General features: G+C 42.9%; 1 protein-coding gene across 1 annotated transcript; it reads left to right on the forward strand.

Moving 5' to 3' along the window:
• Positions 1-10,822: 10,822 nt before the first annotated feature.
• On the forward strand, positions 10,823-16,646 carry LOC142159106 (fatty acid-binding protein, adipocyte-like). The gene is made up of 4 exons (XM_075213710.1): positions 10,823-10,961; positions 12,904-13,076; positions 14,765-14,866; positions 16,449-16,646. Exons 1-4 carry the CDS (start codon positions 10,883-10,885, stop codon positions 16,497-16,499), a joined length of 405 nt encoding a protein of 134 aa, XP_075069811.1. The 5' UTR covers positions 10,823-10,882; the 3' UTR covers positions 16,500-16,646.
• Positions 16,647-18,464: the final 1,818 nt, after the last annotated feature.

Genomic DNA, 18,464 nt, shown 5'->3' on the forward strand with positions numbered 1-18,464 from the left:
AGCAGAAAGTTACATTGGACTGAGGATGATAGACTGAAGAGAGACTGATGTTAATCCCAAGGAGGCTACAGAAGGACTTCCAGAACTGGGCAACAAATGAGGGCGAAAACATGCTGTACGAATAGGGCAGCCAGACTCTGAGCACTGGGGAGCTTGGTCAGTAGAACAAAATGGGACATTTTACTGAAACGGTCCACTATTACCCAGATAGTGTTGTTGTCAAGGTTCTCACGAAGGAATTCAGTAGATGCAGCGAATCCTAGAGATTCGTACAGATTTGCACTACTCCAGCAGGGCGCGGAGTCTAACGAGAAGACGGTTTTCACCAAGAACCGCCGCAAAGCAGTATGGGCTTAGCCGCGTCTTCTTCGCAGGTCGCGGTCCCCACTAAGAGTACTGTACGGAAGCCCTTGGGAAGGCTACAGGGAATAGTACCGTAAGAGGAGTGGCAGTTCTGCAGACAGATGTAGCGTAGATGCAGGAGATGAGTGTCCGCTCTGCAGACCACTGTGTGGCAGATGAAGCAGGAGAAGCGTCAGTTCTGCGGACGACTGTAGAGTAGATGCAGGATATGAGCGTCAGCTCTGCAGACCACTGTGTGGCGGATAAAGCAGGAGGAGCGTCAGCTCTGCGGACAACTGTAGTGTAGATACAGGATATGAGCGTCAGCTGTGCAGACCACTGTGGCGGATGAAGCAGGAGGAGCGTCAGCTCTGCGGACAACTGTAGAGTAGACTCAGGATATGAGCGACAGCTCTGCAGACAAAAGGCAGGACACGTAGGAAGCCACTTCTGTCACCAGGAGGTGATTCAAAGAACAGGCACAGAAGAATGAGAGGAGGGTCCTTTTAAACCTGCCGGCAGGAAGAGGGACCAATCAGGAGGAGGCAGAAGGATTAGTGCAGCTGCCGGGTCTGCGCATGCGGAGACCCGGATCCAAGATGGTGGCACCCAGCGGGAAGCGGAGCGCCGGGAGCAGGTAAGTCTGCCAGGTGTCGATTGGGATGCCCGAACACTTGGCGCGTGATAGTTGTTTCCTGAAGAAAAAGGTAGGTCCACAATAAAATCCATTGACAGATACATTCAGGGTTTCGTAGGAGTAGATACGGGAATAAGTGGCCCTGAAGGAGAGGTTCTGGAAGTTTTGTTTTTTGCACAATCTTCACAGGTCAGGACAAAACTCTCGACATTCAAGGACAGAGAAGGCCACCATACTGAGCGTGCAAGGATTTCAAGGGTTTTGTTGATACCTGGATGCCCGACCGATTTGTTCTCATGAGCCTCAGAGAGGACAGCACTTCGTAGATGCACCGGAACAAATAGGCGCCCTGCCGGAGTTTCAGGAGGGGCTAGCTTCTGGAATTGATGCACGGTGTTACCTAATCTTGTGTCAAACCAGCATGAATCATGGAAGATGGAATAATGGGCTGCGGTTCTCAAGCAGGTAGTTGATGAGGAATAAAGCTCCTGGATAAGGCATCAGCCTTGGTATTTTTGAACCAGGTCTGTAGGTTAGTCTGTAGGAGTTTAACCGTTTGGCAGACTCAATATACAAAAGATTTTTATGATCAGTGAAAACTGAAATTGTATGAACCGCTCCCTCCAGCCAGTGACGCCACTCCTCAAAGGCCCACTTAATTGCTAGGAGTTCCCGGTTGCCAAAATCATAATTAACCTCAGCTACAGAAAATTTGTGTGAACAGAAGGCACATGGATGTAATCTATGATCACAGGGGTCCCTCTGGGATAGGAGAGCACCAGCACCTACTTTGAAGGCATCCACCTCCAGGATGAATGGTAACTGTGGATTGGGATGCCTGAGGATCGGAGCAGTAGTCAATGCCTTTTTAAGGGCTTTGAATGATGCAATGGCCTCCGGTGACCAATTACTGGCATCCACCCCTTTGCGGGTAAGAGCCGTGATGGGAGCCTCTAAATCAGAAAAGGCTCGGATGAATCTCCGATAATAATTTGCCAATCCCAGGAATCTTTGGATTGCTTTTAGATTCGTGGGTCGTACCCATTCCAGAATGGCTCGGACCTTGCTAGGATCCATAGAGAATCCGTCAGGGGAGATTATGTATCCAACAAAAGACACCTTTTGGACATGGAATTCACATTTCTCCAGTTTAGCGAAGAGGTGATGCTCTCTAAGTCTTAGGAGAACTTGTTTAAAATGGTTTCGATGATGTGGCAGAGACTGATAATATATCAGGATGTCATCCAGATAAACTACTACGAACTGTCCAAGAAAATCACAAAAAATCTCACTAATAAGATCTTGGAAGACAGCAGGTGCATTACACATGCCAAAAGGCATGACCAAATACTCATAATGGCCAGATTGAGTATTGAAAGCCGTTTTCCACTTATCGCCCTCTCTGATGCGTAAGAGGTTGTAAGCACCCCTAAGGTCAATCTTGGTATAAATAATAGCATCCCTCAGCTGGTCGAACAAGACTGATATGAGTGGAAGCGGGTATGTATTTTTAATGGTGATTTTGTTCAAGCCGCAGAAATCAATCACGGGCGGAGACTACCATCTTTTTTTGACACGAAGAAACACCCTGCTCCCACTGGAGATTTTGAAGGTCTAATAAACCCCTTCAATAGATTTTCCTCCACGTAATCCTCCACGTAATCCTGCATTGTCTTAGTCTCAGGGCCAGAGAGGGAGTATAACCTTGCTTGGGCAATTTGGATCCTGGGACCAGATCAATGGCGCAATCAAGGTCACGGTGTGGAGGCAGAGGATTGGACGCTTTCTTGGAAAACACATCTTGGAATTCACAGTATGCAGGACGAAGTTGTTCCGATAGAGGCTGCAGAAACCGTAGAGACAAGGTCAGACAATTTTGAGAGCAATGGTTACTCCAGCGAACAATTTCTCCTAGATGCCAATCAATAACTGGGTTATGGAAGTGGAGCCAGGGATGACCCAAGATTAGAGGAACGGAAGGGCAATTAATGAGATAGAGAGAAAGAGGGTTTCGGAATGAAGAGACCCCACTGTAAGCTGTAATGATGGGGTCGTGGAGGAAATCCTGCCTCCATGTAGGGGGCCTCCATCCAGACCGCAGACAGTGATTGCCGAGTTGATTTTTATGACAGGGATTCCAAGAGACCTGGCAAAGCCGATATCCCAAAAATTCCCTGCAGCACCACTATAAATAAAGGCTGAGATGGCGGAGGAATTTGATTGAAAGAAAATGTGAGCGGGAACTAGTAATGCATTTTTGGAAGAAATGAACTGCAGACCTAGATGAATTTCTTCCACATTCTCTAGGCTTGTTCTTTTCCTGACTTGTTGGGCCAGGAACGCAGAAGTTGACCTTTGGTTCCACAATATAGACAGAGAACTAAGGTGCATTTCCTAGTTCTCTCCTCCTGGGAGAGGCGACAGGCCCCTAGCTGCATAAGCTCCGCATCTTCCATATTATGAGGAGGCACAGAAAGGAATGTACTAGGAGTAGGTGCTTCCTTCTCAGTTCTTCTTTCTTTGAGGCGTCTATCAATCTTGATAGCGAGCTGCATAAGTCCCTCCAGGGAAGTAGGTGAAGGATATTGTACCAGGGAATCCTTAATTTGTTCTGACAACCCTAAACTGAACTGGCTGCGTAATGCTGGGTCATTCCACTCACTGTCAGTGGACCACCGCCGGAATACGGCAGAGTATTCTTCAGCAGAGCGTCGGCCTTGTTTTAAGGATCGTTATACAGGAGACCTAAGGCATTGAAAAAGGAATCCACAGATCTTAATGAAGGACTGTTAGAAGGCAAGCTGAAGACCCAGGACTGAGGGTCACCCTGAAGCAGCGAAATCACTACACCCACTCTCTGCTGCTCAGAGCCGGAGGAGCAGGGTCGTAGATGAAAGTAAAGTTTACAACTCTCCTTAAAGTTAATGAACAAGCTTCTGTCCCCAGAGAATCGGTCCGGTAAATTCAACTTGGGCTCCACGGTGGCTGCCATAGTGTCCTGTGAGTTTCTGGTGGCTTCCTCTTGCACAGGTAGGCGGTGAGAAAAACTTTGGACCATTTGAGATAAGGTTTGGATCTGGCCAGCCAGCACCTGGGCTGGCGATAGGTTCGTCCCGGATTCATCCATGGAAGAGACTTCTTCCGGAGCTTTCACAGGCCGGTTATAATGTTAGGCAGACGGTCTGTTCACAAACTTACAGAACTAGTTGGTGGAGGTCTTCACCTATAGCAGCCGCCTTTCCCATAGAGCTTTATATGCTCACCGGTACTTAGATGCCCCCAGGACTTAATTCCAGACGTAGTGCAAGTTTGTAATACAGAACCGTTGCGGCAGGCTAGGAGACAGAGTAGATGGCAGTGGATGGTCAGACGTAAGCCGAGGTCAGAGGTCACTAGCAAGCAGAATGGTCAGAAAACACGCCAAAGGTCAGGGTCACAGGCAACACAGCGGGGTCCTAGGTGCAGGCCAAAGGGTCAGGGTCACAGGCAACACAGCGGGGTCGAAGGTACAGGCAGGAGTCATACACAGTAGTCAATCCAAAGGCTTTCACCAAGCAGTGCACAGGAGCAGGTTAGCTGACAGGGAAACTGGACGCTATAACCGTCAGGGAGGCTAAGCCCTCCCTGCCTTAAATACTGACAGCATCCTATGAGGAAGCAAGCTCCATAATCACAAAATGGGGACCAGCTGATAAGTGATTATACTGCACCTGCACCCGGGTTACAGGTTGCCGGGTCGCAGCGCTATATGGATATATCACGCGCCCGGCAGTGTCTTGGCTGATGTGAAGTGCACAGAGTCTCAAGGAGCGTCCAACCGTTGCCTTGGCAATGGACGGGTAGCGGCGGAAGTGACGTCCCGGTCGTCATGACGACGGTCGGGACGAGGGGCATTGAGAGGGCAACTTGCATGTTGGTTTTATCCAATGTTAGAAGTGTTGCAAGGCAGGTCATGCTGGAACCCATAATGGCTGTCTTCTTTATCTGTTTAAAATATTATAGAAAAAGAGATCAACTTTAGGCCATTTTGAAACAAATTATTACTTGATTGTGTGTACTTTGTAAACACCTGTACTTTCAAGCTGTAAAATCTACAATTTGTTGCCTTAACTGTAATGCAGATTCCCCAATAACCTAAAAAGATTAACATTGTTAACTATAGATACTTACATGCTGCAACAGGCAACTCCTTCATGTCTTAATCTTCCTCCATGAAATGATCCTTGCCACACCTCCTTTGTGCTCCAGCTGACAACTGGATTATAAGGCCTATTGGAATAAATTAAATGTAATTATTCGGATACAAAATGCCATTCTACCCACTGTACACTTAACCACAGATATGGGGACAAGCGGAACTGGGCAAACTAAAGATTTTATGACTGTGACAGCCCACTGGGTTGGTGATTCGCCTTCATCAGCAGGAACAGCTGCAGCATGTACCCAAGTACGTCACATTTGTCAGAGGCAGGCTACTCTGTGTATCACTAAGAGGCATACAGCTGACAATCTGTTACAAAAACTAAGGGATGTCATTGCAACATGGCTTATCCCGCTTGGACTCTCCTCAGGATATGTCATTTCAGATAACGACACCAATATTGTTAGAGCATTACAGCGGGGGGGAATTCCATCACATTTCCTGTTTTGCTCACAAAATCAACTTGGTGTTACAGAACTTTTAAAAAATGACAATGACATGCAGGAGATGCTGTTTGTGTCCTGAAAAATTTAGGGTCATTTTCGGGATTCTGCAACAGTATGTAGGAGAATGCAGCAGCTGCAAGAAGACTAGCATTTGAGGGGAATGTACTTTAGTCCAGCGAAGTAGTCACCTGTGAAGAGAGTGCAGAAACGGTTAGCTTGAGTCAAGTGATTGCCTTAATTATACTTTTTTGAGAAGGAGCTACAGGAATTTTACGAATGAAATAAAACAAAGTAAATCTGCTAACTATATTGTAATTGTAGTTTAAGTACTTAATTCGCTTCACCAGGATCCAAGAGCTATCAACATCTTGTAATAACGTCTACTCCTTCAGTTTCTCTGGAAACTGCTTGTCGGAAATAATGTAGCTTTCCCAAGACACCCAGTGGTGATGCAGATGAGTCAGCACAACATTTTGATATTTGCTCTGCTCTAAAAGAATTGCCCAAAAATTGTGACAGCTCTGCCATAAAATTAACTACTAATTCCATTCGGAAGGCCATTGTCGGCAATTACATCATAGTACACAGACTTCTATGATGGTGTATTCCAGCGGGCATGAATTAGTATTGTTTGAGGAAGATTAGCCCTGCCACCTCTCCTGTTTCTGAGTGAGCTATGGTACAATAAAACGTAAGTGCAGATTTAGACCAAGCCAGGCAGGTAATTACAATTAGCAATGGAGCAATGGAGCTCTTCTCTTTGGGTGATACCTATATAACGCTGTAGAATTTGCCTGCAAATTCTACAGACAAGCTTGCTTGTCTTCCTCTTCATCAATGACTCTTAGCAATTGAGCACTCGTCTTTGGGTGTATATTACACCCAAACCTTATTAGTGCAAATTAGGAAAAGTACGGTTTAATCCCTGCTAGGCCCTCCTTAAATCTACAGCTACACACACCAATCCAGGGTGGCAGTCAACATTCTAAAAAGAGGTATTGACATTCATAGCAAAACAGGCAGTTGGGTGTCTGTCTGTATTTTACACCCTACATTTATAGTTAAATAGAGAAAGAAGCAGCCTGCAAAGACTGTACAATAAAATAGAAATGCACAAAGCAGATTGTCTATTTGGGTCTAAATTACACCCTACACTTATAGTGAAATTGACGAAACAGCAGCCTGCAAAGAATGTACGTTAAATAGAAATGCCCCAGTATGGAAAGGGACTGTCTGACATTTCTATATCAATTAACGCTTGAAAATAATCCTCCACCATCCTTTGCATGTTAATAGGAGGATTGGTTGGAGCTATGGGCAAGGTCACACATTTTTTGGTAAAATCTTTCAAACCAGCCCAGATGTCAAACTGTTGTGGTCTGCCACCTGCGTCATCCCTGCTTCTTTTTGGAAAGTGCAATTTGGTGCCAGAACCTCACGTGCCAGAACTGCTGCCACTGGTGCCACACTGCTGCCACTGGTGCAGGACTTATATAAACAACCACATCCTCATCAACATCCTCATTAGCGCCCTCATCGGCTACACAAATCTTCCCCTCATCATCTTCTAATTCCAAAGTGTCATCCTCACTTGGTGTATCAGCGGCTACACTCGGGCTGTTCAGGCACACATCAGCAGAAATGCCGAAAGGACCCTTCTTTATCGGTACGCTGTCGTGAAAATAATCCTCCACCATCCTTTGGATGCTCATAGTAGGATCAGGTGGAGTTACGGCAGAGGTGTCAGGTTTTTTGGTCAATTCTTTTAGACCAGACCAGATGTCAAAATTTGAGGCAGAGACATCTGCATCATCCCTGGGTGTCTTGGGAAAGCAAAGTTTTTTCCTAGCAGCAGTTGAGTGTGAAACTGAAGGAGGAGACAACGTCCTGTCACGTAACACTTGAGCTGTCATCTTGCTCACCAGGAGCTCCTTGCATCTCTTCAGATCTGAGTCAGTTGAAACAAAGAGAAGACATAGGTCTTAAACCTTGGATCAAGCACAGTCGCCAAAATGTAGTGATCCGATTTCAAGATTTTGATAACTCTTGGATCCTGGCAAAGCGAATAAAGTACTTGATCTACAAGTCCGACATACTTAGCGGAATTGCTTTGTTTAATCTCCTCCTTCAGTTTCTCAAACTGCTTTTCCAAAAGTCGAATTAAGGGAATCACTTGACTCAAGCCAGCAGTGTCTGAACTCACTTTACAGGTGACTACTTTTAATGGTTTCAGCACCTTGCACAACACAGAAAGTAATCTCCACTTCGCTTGACTAAAATACATCCCCCTCCTTTACCAATATCATGGCTTGTGGAGTAAGCGTGGATGGCTTTTCGCTGTTCCTCCATCCACAGAAGCATATACAGGGTGGAATTCCACCTTGTCACCACCTCTTGCTTCAGTTGGTGGCAGGGCAAATTAAATTGCTCTTGCAGATGCTGCAATCTCCTACACACTGTTGCCGATTACCGGAAATGTCCAGATATTTTACGGGCCACAGACAGCATCTCCTGCACGTCCCTGTCATTTTTTCAAAAGCTCTGCACCACCAAGTTTATTGTGTGAGCAAAACATGGAATGTGATGGAATTCACCCAGCTGTAATGCTCTCACAATATTGTTGGCGTTATCAGAAATGACATATCCTGAGAAGAATCCAAGCGGGAAAAGCCATGTTGCAATGACATCCCTTAGTTTTTGTAACAGATTGTCAGCTGTATGCCTCTTAGTGAAGCCGGTGATACACAGAGTATTCTGCCTCTGACAAATGTGACGTACTTGCTGCTGTTCCTGCTGATGAAGGCGAATCACCAACCCAGTGGGCTGTCCCAGTCATATAATCATTAGTTTGCCCAGTTCCGCTCGTCCACATATCTGTGGTTAAGTGGACAGTGGGTAGAATGGCATTTTGCAGCCCAATAATAAAATTTTTACAAACCTTTTGGTAGAGGTGAGGAATAGCTTTTCTACTGAAATGGTGTTGTGATGGAATTTGGTAACGGGGACACAAGACCTCAAGTAACTGTTTAAAACCAGCTGCATCAATAGTGGATATTGGAAGCAGATCTAATACGAGCATAGTCACCATGGCGTCTGTGATACGCTTTGCGACTGGGTGACAACTTTCATACTTGCTTCCTCTTGCAGAGGATTGTTCAATTGTCAATTGTTGTAAACTACTAGTAGTCTTCTTCTTGGTTTGCTTCTGGGATGAAGATTCACCCCCAACAGCAGGAGCAGCATTGGGACCAACGCTCAAGGATTCTTCTGAGGATTCCACGATAGTGGAGGAGTCATCTAGCCTTAGCAACTTGGATGCAGGACTAACTCCGATCGCTACTGAGCATGTTGATGAGGACGGTGTTCTGGGTGTAGATTGCAGGCGTCGGGATGTAGGTGAGAGAAGGGTCCTAGCTGATGATGGACTGCTTGTTGTTATTTTTTTAGCATAAGTTTCTGATTTTCCCAACACCTTGCCATGAACTTGCATCAAGTGGAGTAACAGGCCTAGTATTTGTATTTTAGCAATGACAATTAGCAATGGAGCAATGGAGCTCTTCTCTTTGGGTGTATATAACACTGCACACTTTGACTGCAAATTCAGAAGAAAAGCCTGCAAGGCCCAATATTTGTATTTCAGCAATGACAATTAGCAATGGAGCAATGGAGCTCTTCTCTTTGGGTGTATATAGCACCGTACACTTTGATTGCAAATTCAGAAGAAAAGCCTGCAAGGCCTAGTATTTGTATTTCAGCAATGACAATTAGCAATGGAGCTCTCCTTTTTGTGTGTTACCTATTTAACACAGTAGAATTGGACTGCAGGATTACACCAAACCTGCCAGCACTAGTATTTGTATTTTAGTGCAATAAGATTTAACACTGGAGCTCTCCTTTTTGTGTGTTACCTATATAACACAGTAGAATTGAACTGCAGAATTACACCAAACCTGCCAGCACTAGTATTTGTATTTTTCTGCAATGAGATTTAACACTTGAGCTCTCCTTTTTGTGTGTTACCTATATAACACAGTAGGATTGGACTGCAGAATTACATTAACCCTGTAAGCACCATTATTTGTATTTTTCTGCAATGAGAATTAGCAATTGAACAATGGAGCTCTCCTGAATGTCACTGATTACTTTGTTTAACACTGCTACCACCCTCCTCTTTCAATTCTATAACTTTGCCTGCCCAACTGCTCTACACTCTGTGCTACCCCTTCTGTGTCCCTCTCTCAAATTGCGCTAGATCGCCGTGAAGGGCTGTATTTATAGATTCCAAAACTCGCAATGAAAAAGCGCGAAAAATACTTTTACTAACCTACAAGGCCATCAACAAAGCTGCACCAACATACATCTCCTCTCTTGTCTCAAAATATCTCCCAACTCGGCAACTCCGTTCTGCAAAAGATCTGCGTCTCTCATCCACCCTCATTACATCCTCCCATTCCCGGTTACAGGACTTTTTTCGGGCTGCACCCACTCTATGGAACTCTCTCCCTCGCACAATAAGACTCTCCTCTGTTCTACAAACTTTCAAGCGTTCTCTGAAAACCTACCTATTCAGACACGCTTATAATATTCCTCAACCACCATCTTAACCTCACTACCTTTAGCCTGTTACACAATTTCACACAAGACAACTACCCCCGGACCAACATTGTTGTGTGACAGGATCATTTAGCTTATGAGTCACCCTACCTTTGCAGTCTGGCTGGGCCAAGATGCAAAATGTATACTTAACCTCATGTGTCAATCTCCCATTGTCCCATAGATTGTAAGCTTGCGAGCAGGGCCTTCTCACCTCTTTGTCTGTTTTACCCAGTTTGTTTATTAGTTTATTACGTTTGTCCCCAATTGTAAAGCGCTACGGAATATGTTGGCGCTATATAAATAAATGATGATGATGATGATGATTCCAAAACTCGCAATGAAAAAGCGCGAAAGTGGCGAGCTGCCTCGGCTTGGTACTCGGATCCCCTAAGTTCGGGTGTGTTCGGTTCCCAAGGAACCGAGCTTGAGCATCTCTAGTTTAAACACTTAAGAGGAATAGTCTAATTTATGCCAGATCACAAATGCTGAATCAGCACTAGAAGACAGAGGGAGGTTTCTCACAGCTGAAATGACTCCTTGTAAGTAATGACATCACTAGAGCTCAGCCCCACATCTATTTAAAAAGCCAGATTTGTACATCAGGTCTGCTTACTCGCTGGGTTTCTTATAGGCTTTAGTTTATTCCACAATACAGCCACCATGTGTGAGGACTTAGTGGGGACCTGGAAATTGGTGGTGTCTGACAAAGATGCCTTTAATAAATACTTGGAAGCAGCTGGTAAGTTAGGTGTCTGTTGATGCAGGATTAGCAATTAAAAAGTTTCTGAAGTATGTATTGGTTGGTTTGTTTGCTAAAAAAAACACCATATATTTTTATATAAAACTCATTATGATCAACTCTAACTTGTTTAATACTGTAGTCAATAACCCTGCTAGGTTAATTGCAGAGAATATAAACTTCTACAAAGTACTTGTAGTCCATTTCTTTAGCTATAGTGATCTAGAGCAAAAGTATTGAGACAAATGTATTCTGTGTTGCTAAAGTCTTTTTCAATCAGTCATAGATGCATCTAAAGGAAGAGTAATTTAACTTGATTTAAAAGACATCTACTTGTGTACATAAATACCTTTTGGTTGTGGAGTGTTTTTTTTTTTTTTTTTTTTTTTTTTTGTGTAAATGTTTTATATGCACTTAAGGGGAAGTGGGCATTACTTTTTAACTTTCTTCCCCACACCAAGATCTATATAAACTTCAACCATTTAATTTGCAAATATTGCTGCCAAAAATGTAGCTTTCTGAATTTACCCAATCTGTGGCTTTGTATACTGCAGTAAGTCATGATTGTTCTAGATAAGATTGTGCAACACTACAGATTTTGAAGGATGGATGATTTTGGTTGGTTTTATGATCAGATGTGATTGTGGTTTTTGGCATACTCAATGATGTGACAGACCTCCACCCTCAGCTTCTAAAAGATCTTTACTCTGCAAAGTTAGTGACAGTAGTGGAATTGTTTGATTAGTGGTCTCCTGTGATTACCCTTTATCATAGATGGGAATATTTTGTTTCAGGAATGGCAATGTCAAACCAGAACTTGCAGACACCACGGGCTTTGTTTGAAGCTATTCCCCCAATTTGCTAACAATTTAGGTGGTTACTGTCCAATTGCACCAATGTGGGAATGTGCAACTCCTCTGATGGAGCATGAACAGTTTCAATTTCCCATGCTTTTTCCCCAGTGGGTGCAGACCACTTGTCCTAACACATCCTGCATTGTAGAGACATCTGAACTTTAAAGTTTACTATGCAGCGTGTACTATTTCAGGTGCATCCTGTTTTTAGTGACTATGGAGGTCACACTTGCCATAAAGAACGTGTGTTCCCTAAGTGAAAATGCGGCTGACTGCACTGAAGACTAAATACTCAGTGTCTGGGTCCTAAGGTCCTCTGATATTCTAGTAAAAATGTCACTATCTGTTAATGCTAAAATAACTCTTGTCAAACTTTCTCGTATTGTTTCTTTTGAGCCTGATTTTATAGTTTGATCGTGGACAGATTTCTTAAGCTTGTGGCCGGCTCTCTGAGACTTGGTCATGCACGTAGGGGATTTTCTGTCAATCACATTTGGCACTTGGGCAGACGGCCAGGTTGTATTACATACATGTTCACCAGGATTGGTCGGGTTTTAGGGATCACACACTGCCCAATTGTATGAGCACCTTAGTTATAAGAGGTACAGGTGGAATAGATGAGTGAATATAATGTAGAAGTGTCCCAAAGATGGCTTGTGTTTTTTATTATGACTCTTTACTAGGCTACTTGGACTTGTATTTGGCTACTTATTTGAGGTTTACATGATTACACCGTTCCTCTATTTTATGTAGAATTATATAAATAGTGCAGTGTATAATTAAAAAACAAACAAAATAATGTAAGAAAATACACCAGTACATCTGCTTTTGCTCCACGCTATTGAGTGCCTGCAGCATTTGACATCTGTATTTGCTCAGTACAATACGATAGATCTGACAGCTGTGCTGTGTGGAGGCTTTGCAGATGCACTTGCGATGCTATGTTGAAAGGAAGGACACAATGCTCTGTCTAGCACTGTTTTTCAAGACTAGTGTGTACAAGTCCATATACTAATTTTTTATTTGTATCATTGTATACGTTATCACTTGAGAGATCAATGTCATAAGCGCTATCCTTTCTGTTGCAGGAGTGGGTTATCTGTTCCGGAAAACAGCTACTACATTGAGTCCTGATGTGATTATATCTATTAATGGAGATGAGTGGTGCATAAAAACAGAGAGCACCTTTAAGTCAACAAAACTATCTTTTAAACTGAACATAGAATTTGATGAAACCACTGCAGATGGCAGGTGTGTTAAGGTGAGGAGTACACTGTTAGCCACTGGAGACACGGATGTGGTTTATTTGTTTTGTCGTTTTTTCTTGGCTTTTGTCTATTGAGTCTAGTTTTCAACTGTAATAGACATACAAAGATAGTGTTAATCTAGACTGCATATATCCAGTCACTGCACTTGATATTAAAAATGATGATCTAATGATGATTTTGACCAGTGTTCTTGACTTTTTTTTAATTTATGTATTACTGGTAATCATTGTAGTTAATTATATCCTACCTTGAGGAAATTCCAGCTCCAAGTTTTATATGGGGGTTTCTCTGGGTCCTGGGCAGTGCTTTTAGAAGTATTAATGTTACATGCTACAGTTCCAAATGCAGGAAGGAGAACCTGATCTACTCTGCTTTAGTTGAGCTGATGTCTACTGAACAGTGTAGGGTTTTTCTCAAAGCTAGGCGGTGTCATGTAGTCTCCATGCCACACAGAGGGGGTGACTTCCAAGCTAATGGTGCCCCATACTTGGAGAGGTCCAGCCTCTTGGCCAGACCTGAAATATGCAAGGGCTAGATTTACTAAGCTGCAGGATTGGAAAAGTGGGGATGTTGCCTAAAGCAACCAATCAGATTCTAGCTGTCATTTTGTAGAAGGTACTAAATAAATTAAAGCTAGAATCTGATTGGTTGCTATAGGCAACATCCCCACTCTTTCAATCCCGCAGCTTAATAAATCTAGCCCCTAGTGTTCATTGCTCCAGATGGACAGTCATTGTCCAGCTCCCTATCAGCTGTAGCTTGGGTCAGTTGTCTGTCTTTGCACCAATGCATACTACAGTCTGCAGCCATTTAGGGCTAAAAAGTAAACTGCAGTGTATATGGGCACCTGGAGTAAAACAGAAGGGGGTACCCTTGTTGGTTTGCATGTTGATCTTTAACTAATCATTCACACACAGTATTGGACCAGGCTGCTGGCTCTACAGGGATCAAAAGGCATCTAACTACTCCAGTATACTTTCAGGAAATGCACTTTATTTTAAAAATAAACCTAGTACTCCATGTTGACCTAAAACCTTTCCACATAAGGGAAAAAGTAATTCCACATAAGTGTCATACAATTAACTGAAAGTCACTATATATCTCCCTCTAGCCCAGTGGATCCCAAACTTTCTTAGTTCGAGGCACCCTTAGGGTCTCCAAACTTTTTTCAAGGCACCCCTAAGTAAAAATAATTACCAAGTAGTCACCTGCCTTGCTTTCCACAAGCCCTTACCATGGCACGCTAGAGAGCCATGGCACCCAGTTTGGGAACCACTGCTCTAGCCTGAATCATCTCTAACCTTTTATTCTATATCCCATCAGCCCTATGCTCCATCTTCCTCCTCTGCTTCCATGATATTGGTTTGCTTTTGTTTCCCAATGTATGCTCACTAGACTTCTTTTCTGCTTCCCTGCCTGGTTTCCTAATGACACACCTCAATTGGTATTCAAAAAGTAAATTCCTGGTTATATTGTCCATGATGGAAGAAAGAATAAAAGTGCTTTATTAGGGAATGGGTGTAGCATGACGTAACTACAATAATTCTCAGTTGTGTATTGCTGGGATTCATGTTGTATTTTAGTACTTGTAAATCGGCAGATGTCCAGGATTTACTGTAGAAACTGACTTTATATAAAAATATCAGCTGTCCTTACCTTTTTTTTTTTTTTTTTATTTTAGACCATTATAACGCTGGAAAATGGAGTATTAAAACAATTGCAGAAATGGGATGACAAAGAGTCTACAATAACACGACAAGTAAAAGATGGCCAACTGGTAACTGTAAGTATCCAGTTAGGAGACCATTTCTACACCAGCCTACAGGGAGTCAGGGGCAAACGCAGGATTTGTAGAGGGGGGGTTTCCACACCATGATGCCAGTGGGTTTGACCAGTATGCATGGGGGCGTGGCTATAATATTAGACAGTGCTTGGCTCCAACTCTTCCTATCCCCAAAATATACATGGGCAATGCTGCGTGCACTACTGTAAGGTGCACACAGCTCTCCCTTTTCAAGCAGAGCTGTGTGAAGCGGAATAAGGGTCCAGCCACCTCAATTATACAGTGCCCCAGGCTTGGATGGGGGTTTCCAGGCACTAGGAACCCCCCCCCCCCCTTGGTTTGCCTATGGGAGTGTGTGAGGCTAAGTGCACATGAGTATTGGCTTAATCCATCTCTCCCTTTGTTCCATTTTGACACCAAAATGGAGATAAAACCTCATTGATTTATGGACCTTATGTAGAGACCCTGCAGCACACACTGCTGTCTTATCCTGTTGGATAACTGTATCAGAACTGGGGTAAGCAGTGCAAAAGGGAATGGTGAGGAGGCAATTTGACAAAATGCCTGTAAGCATGGAGCTATATGTCCATGTGCACAAATCTAGAGAACTATTTTGGGGAACCAACAATCTGACTTATACATTTGTTTAGTAGATCAATATATATATTTATATCTAGTGTATGGGAGCAAACATGGGTGGACAACTCTACTCTTAACTTGTTACAAAATAGGTTTACAATCTTCCAGTTCTTGAATGGTCGATATCCCTCCTTTTTGTGGGGACCAGTGATGTAATGGGGCCTCTACCTATATTATGATTCATTCACTCCCCACCACATACAAGTGAACCTGGCATTATAAAATATTACTTTTCATGTTGAACAATGAAAAGCCAATACTGTGCATGCAGCCTAGGAAGCTATTCCTCTGCGTAGTCACTCTGCCCAGCCTTTAGTGTGGCTCATCTGGCATCATGGATAGGGCTACAGCATATCGCCCAACACTGATTCCTAAGGGAGGCATGGGTACTTTGAACCCACACATGAGAGCAAGATCCAGGAGGACATCATGAAAGTGGCACTTCCTCCATGTACCCCCTCAGCTTAGGGCATCTAGCATGTACATTGGGCTATGAATGACTTAGAAAAAATTTGATATTGGGGTTTAGAGCCTGTCCTGTCTATGGTTAGGTTTTCAGTTCATGGCTAGGTAGCCTTGTATTTACTATCTGTTAACTGCATGGTAGCAATTAATCATGATAAGGTTTTTTTTATATATTTGTTCAGTGTACATTGACTAGCCCTCCATAGCTGTCTAGTATCCAAAACAAAACTTCTCTGCATGAATGGTGATCTATCACTGCTTTACCTTTTAGAGATGTGGAAATAAAAATATAAACTACATTATGGGGGAAGGGGTCAATTGTTGGAACTCCTGTCTTAAAAGGAATGACATTCTCCTTTCTACAGGACTAAGGTTTTTGTTGTTCATGTGTCCATTGTAGTAATACAGTTGCTTCATGATTAAAAGTTGTTCAAATCTACACTTTTTTTATTACTTTTTCAAAAAAAATTTCTTTTAGATCTGCATTATTGGGGATGTGAAAAGCACTCGGCTCTACGATAGAAAATGAGGCCTCGTGTATAGACCAAAATCTGTAAAATATAGGCTCAGGTTAATGAGCAGGATACTGGCCGTCCGCCAGTTTGCATCAAAAGCTCGTTTGGGACATGTCTGTAGTCATCAGTGCCATGTATTTAAATAAAAGCTTTGTCTGCAATCCTGTTGTGAAGGTTTCTTTTTCTCTTGTAAAGGTATACTAAGTAGACTGGCATGTGCTGCTTTTATAACCAAAACCAAGGCTCAGGTCCAATGTTTGACTGGCTGAACCACTAAAATCTCGATCTATATTTCAAATCCATAACTGACCTTGCTATGGGCAAACGAGCTTGGTGTTCCCCACTCAAATGAACCTCAAACATTCTGTTTTTGATGGTTGCTGGCAAAACTTGTGTCTAGATCACTCTGGTGGGTGGTTTGGAGCTGCCTTAAATCGCTGCATTACCTACATAGTTTACACAGACACTGCCCATCCCAGAATGGGAATTTGTGTTATATGGTCCAGATTCATTGTGGAATGCACTGGCTGTCTGAAATGCTGGTTTCAGTGGTCATGTTGCGCAAGAAGGAAGAATCCATCACTGGAACATATCTGGGGTTAAACGCCAAAAACCGTTATTTTGGTCTCCGCTTAGTCATAAACTTTGCAGGAAAAGTATTTGAAAATGTATCACACTTAACTAGTGTTAAAAATGTGAACTGTGCTGAGATCTATATAGCATATGTGTAATTCCCAGAACACTTGCACATTTGGACAATGCAATAGACATGAAAGCAAAGGATATATGTATACAATCTAGTAGAAATCAAAAGGAACGAGTGAAGATTGGGTGAGTGTGTTTGAGTAATATAGGTTGGTATAGGGTAGACTGTAGTAAAGAGCTTTCAGAATGTCTAAAAAACAGTTGAAGGGTCAGCATGATAAAACTGTTGCAAGGACTTCTGGGTTAAGTGTTTCAGAAATGGTTTTGTTTATTACAATGTGCAGAATTCAAATGCTGAACATTTTAGGTAAAATATATACTATTTATATGTACAGATCTGTTAAAAATAAGAAAAACATATATTGGCAACTAAACAAGACATTCCAAATTTAAATTCAAACAGAGCTGAATGTGTAGGTGCCATATACACCATCCAGATTGCATAAATTTGTGCTTGATGAAATTGCTAAATGAGTTGAATGGGTGGAATAAGGCGCTCGGTGCAGTGAGGCTGTATGTGCAGTTATAATCCAGCACTACTTCACACCACTTCCTTTCTCCACCAGCCCTGTGTGTGTTTAACTTTATTCTGCATCCAGCACAGTGGGAGAGCAGAGGCTGCCTGGTGAGGGAGGGGCAAAAGTGTGAATTCCCTAGTGATGGGTAATAGGAGCAGGGTAGAGAGGAGTAAGGGAGGAGCAAGAGAAGCGGATGTGTGGCACAGGAGGGATACTGGCAATGAAAATAGGAGCACATAGTAACAGAGAGAAAACGGATCAGGGAATGATAAAGGGTAACGTGAAAAATATAAGGAAGATATTTTGGAAAGTTTTTTTTTTATAATACATGGGGGAAGAACACAGAGGAAAGGTAATTAGACACAGGAGAGGTTGAGCACGCAGGGTCGGATAGCCTTGTATCATTAAATGTTTGTATTCTTCTATATATTAAACTAAACCTAAAATTTCAACAACCTAAATCTTCAAGAGGCCTAGGTGACCCCTGTTCATTCATTTCAATGTGAAAGTTCCAGACTGAAGTGAACAGGGAGGAATTAGAAGTAACAAATAACTGCGTTGAATAAAACCTAATCATAAGGGACTACGTTGTAAATATTTTATAACAAATTAATCTATTTTGTAAGCTAGGGGGTAATACATACTTCATAGCAAAGCCTGCTCTCACAGGGCTAATGACCTAACTCTAAACTGTGAGGCCAGATGTATTGGGCTGTCTTACAAGATAACATTGTCACCTATATGGGACACTGAGCA

This window comes from Mixophyes fleayi, chromosome 5 (assembly GCF_038048845.1).
Source record: "Mixophyes fleayi isolate aMixFle1 chromosome 5, aMixFle1.hap1, whole genome shotgun sequence".
NCBI classification, from domain to species: domain Eukaryota; kingdom Metazoa; phylum Chordata; class Amphibia; order Anura; family Limnodynastidae; genus Mixophyes; species Mixophyes fleayi.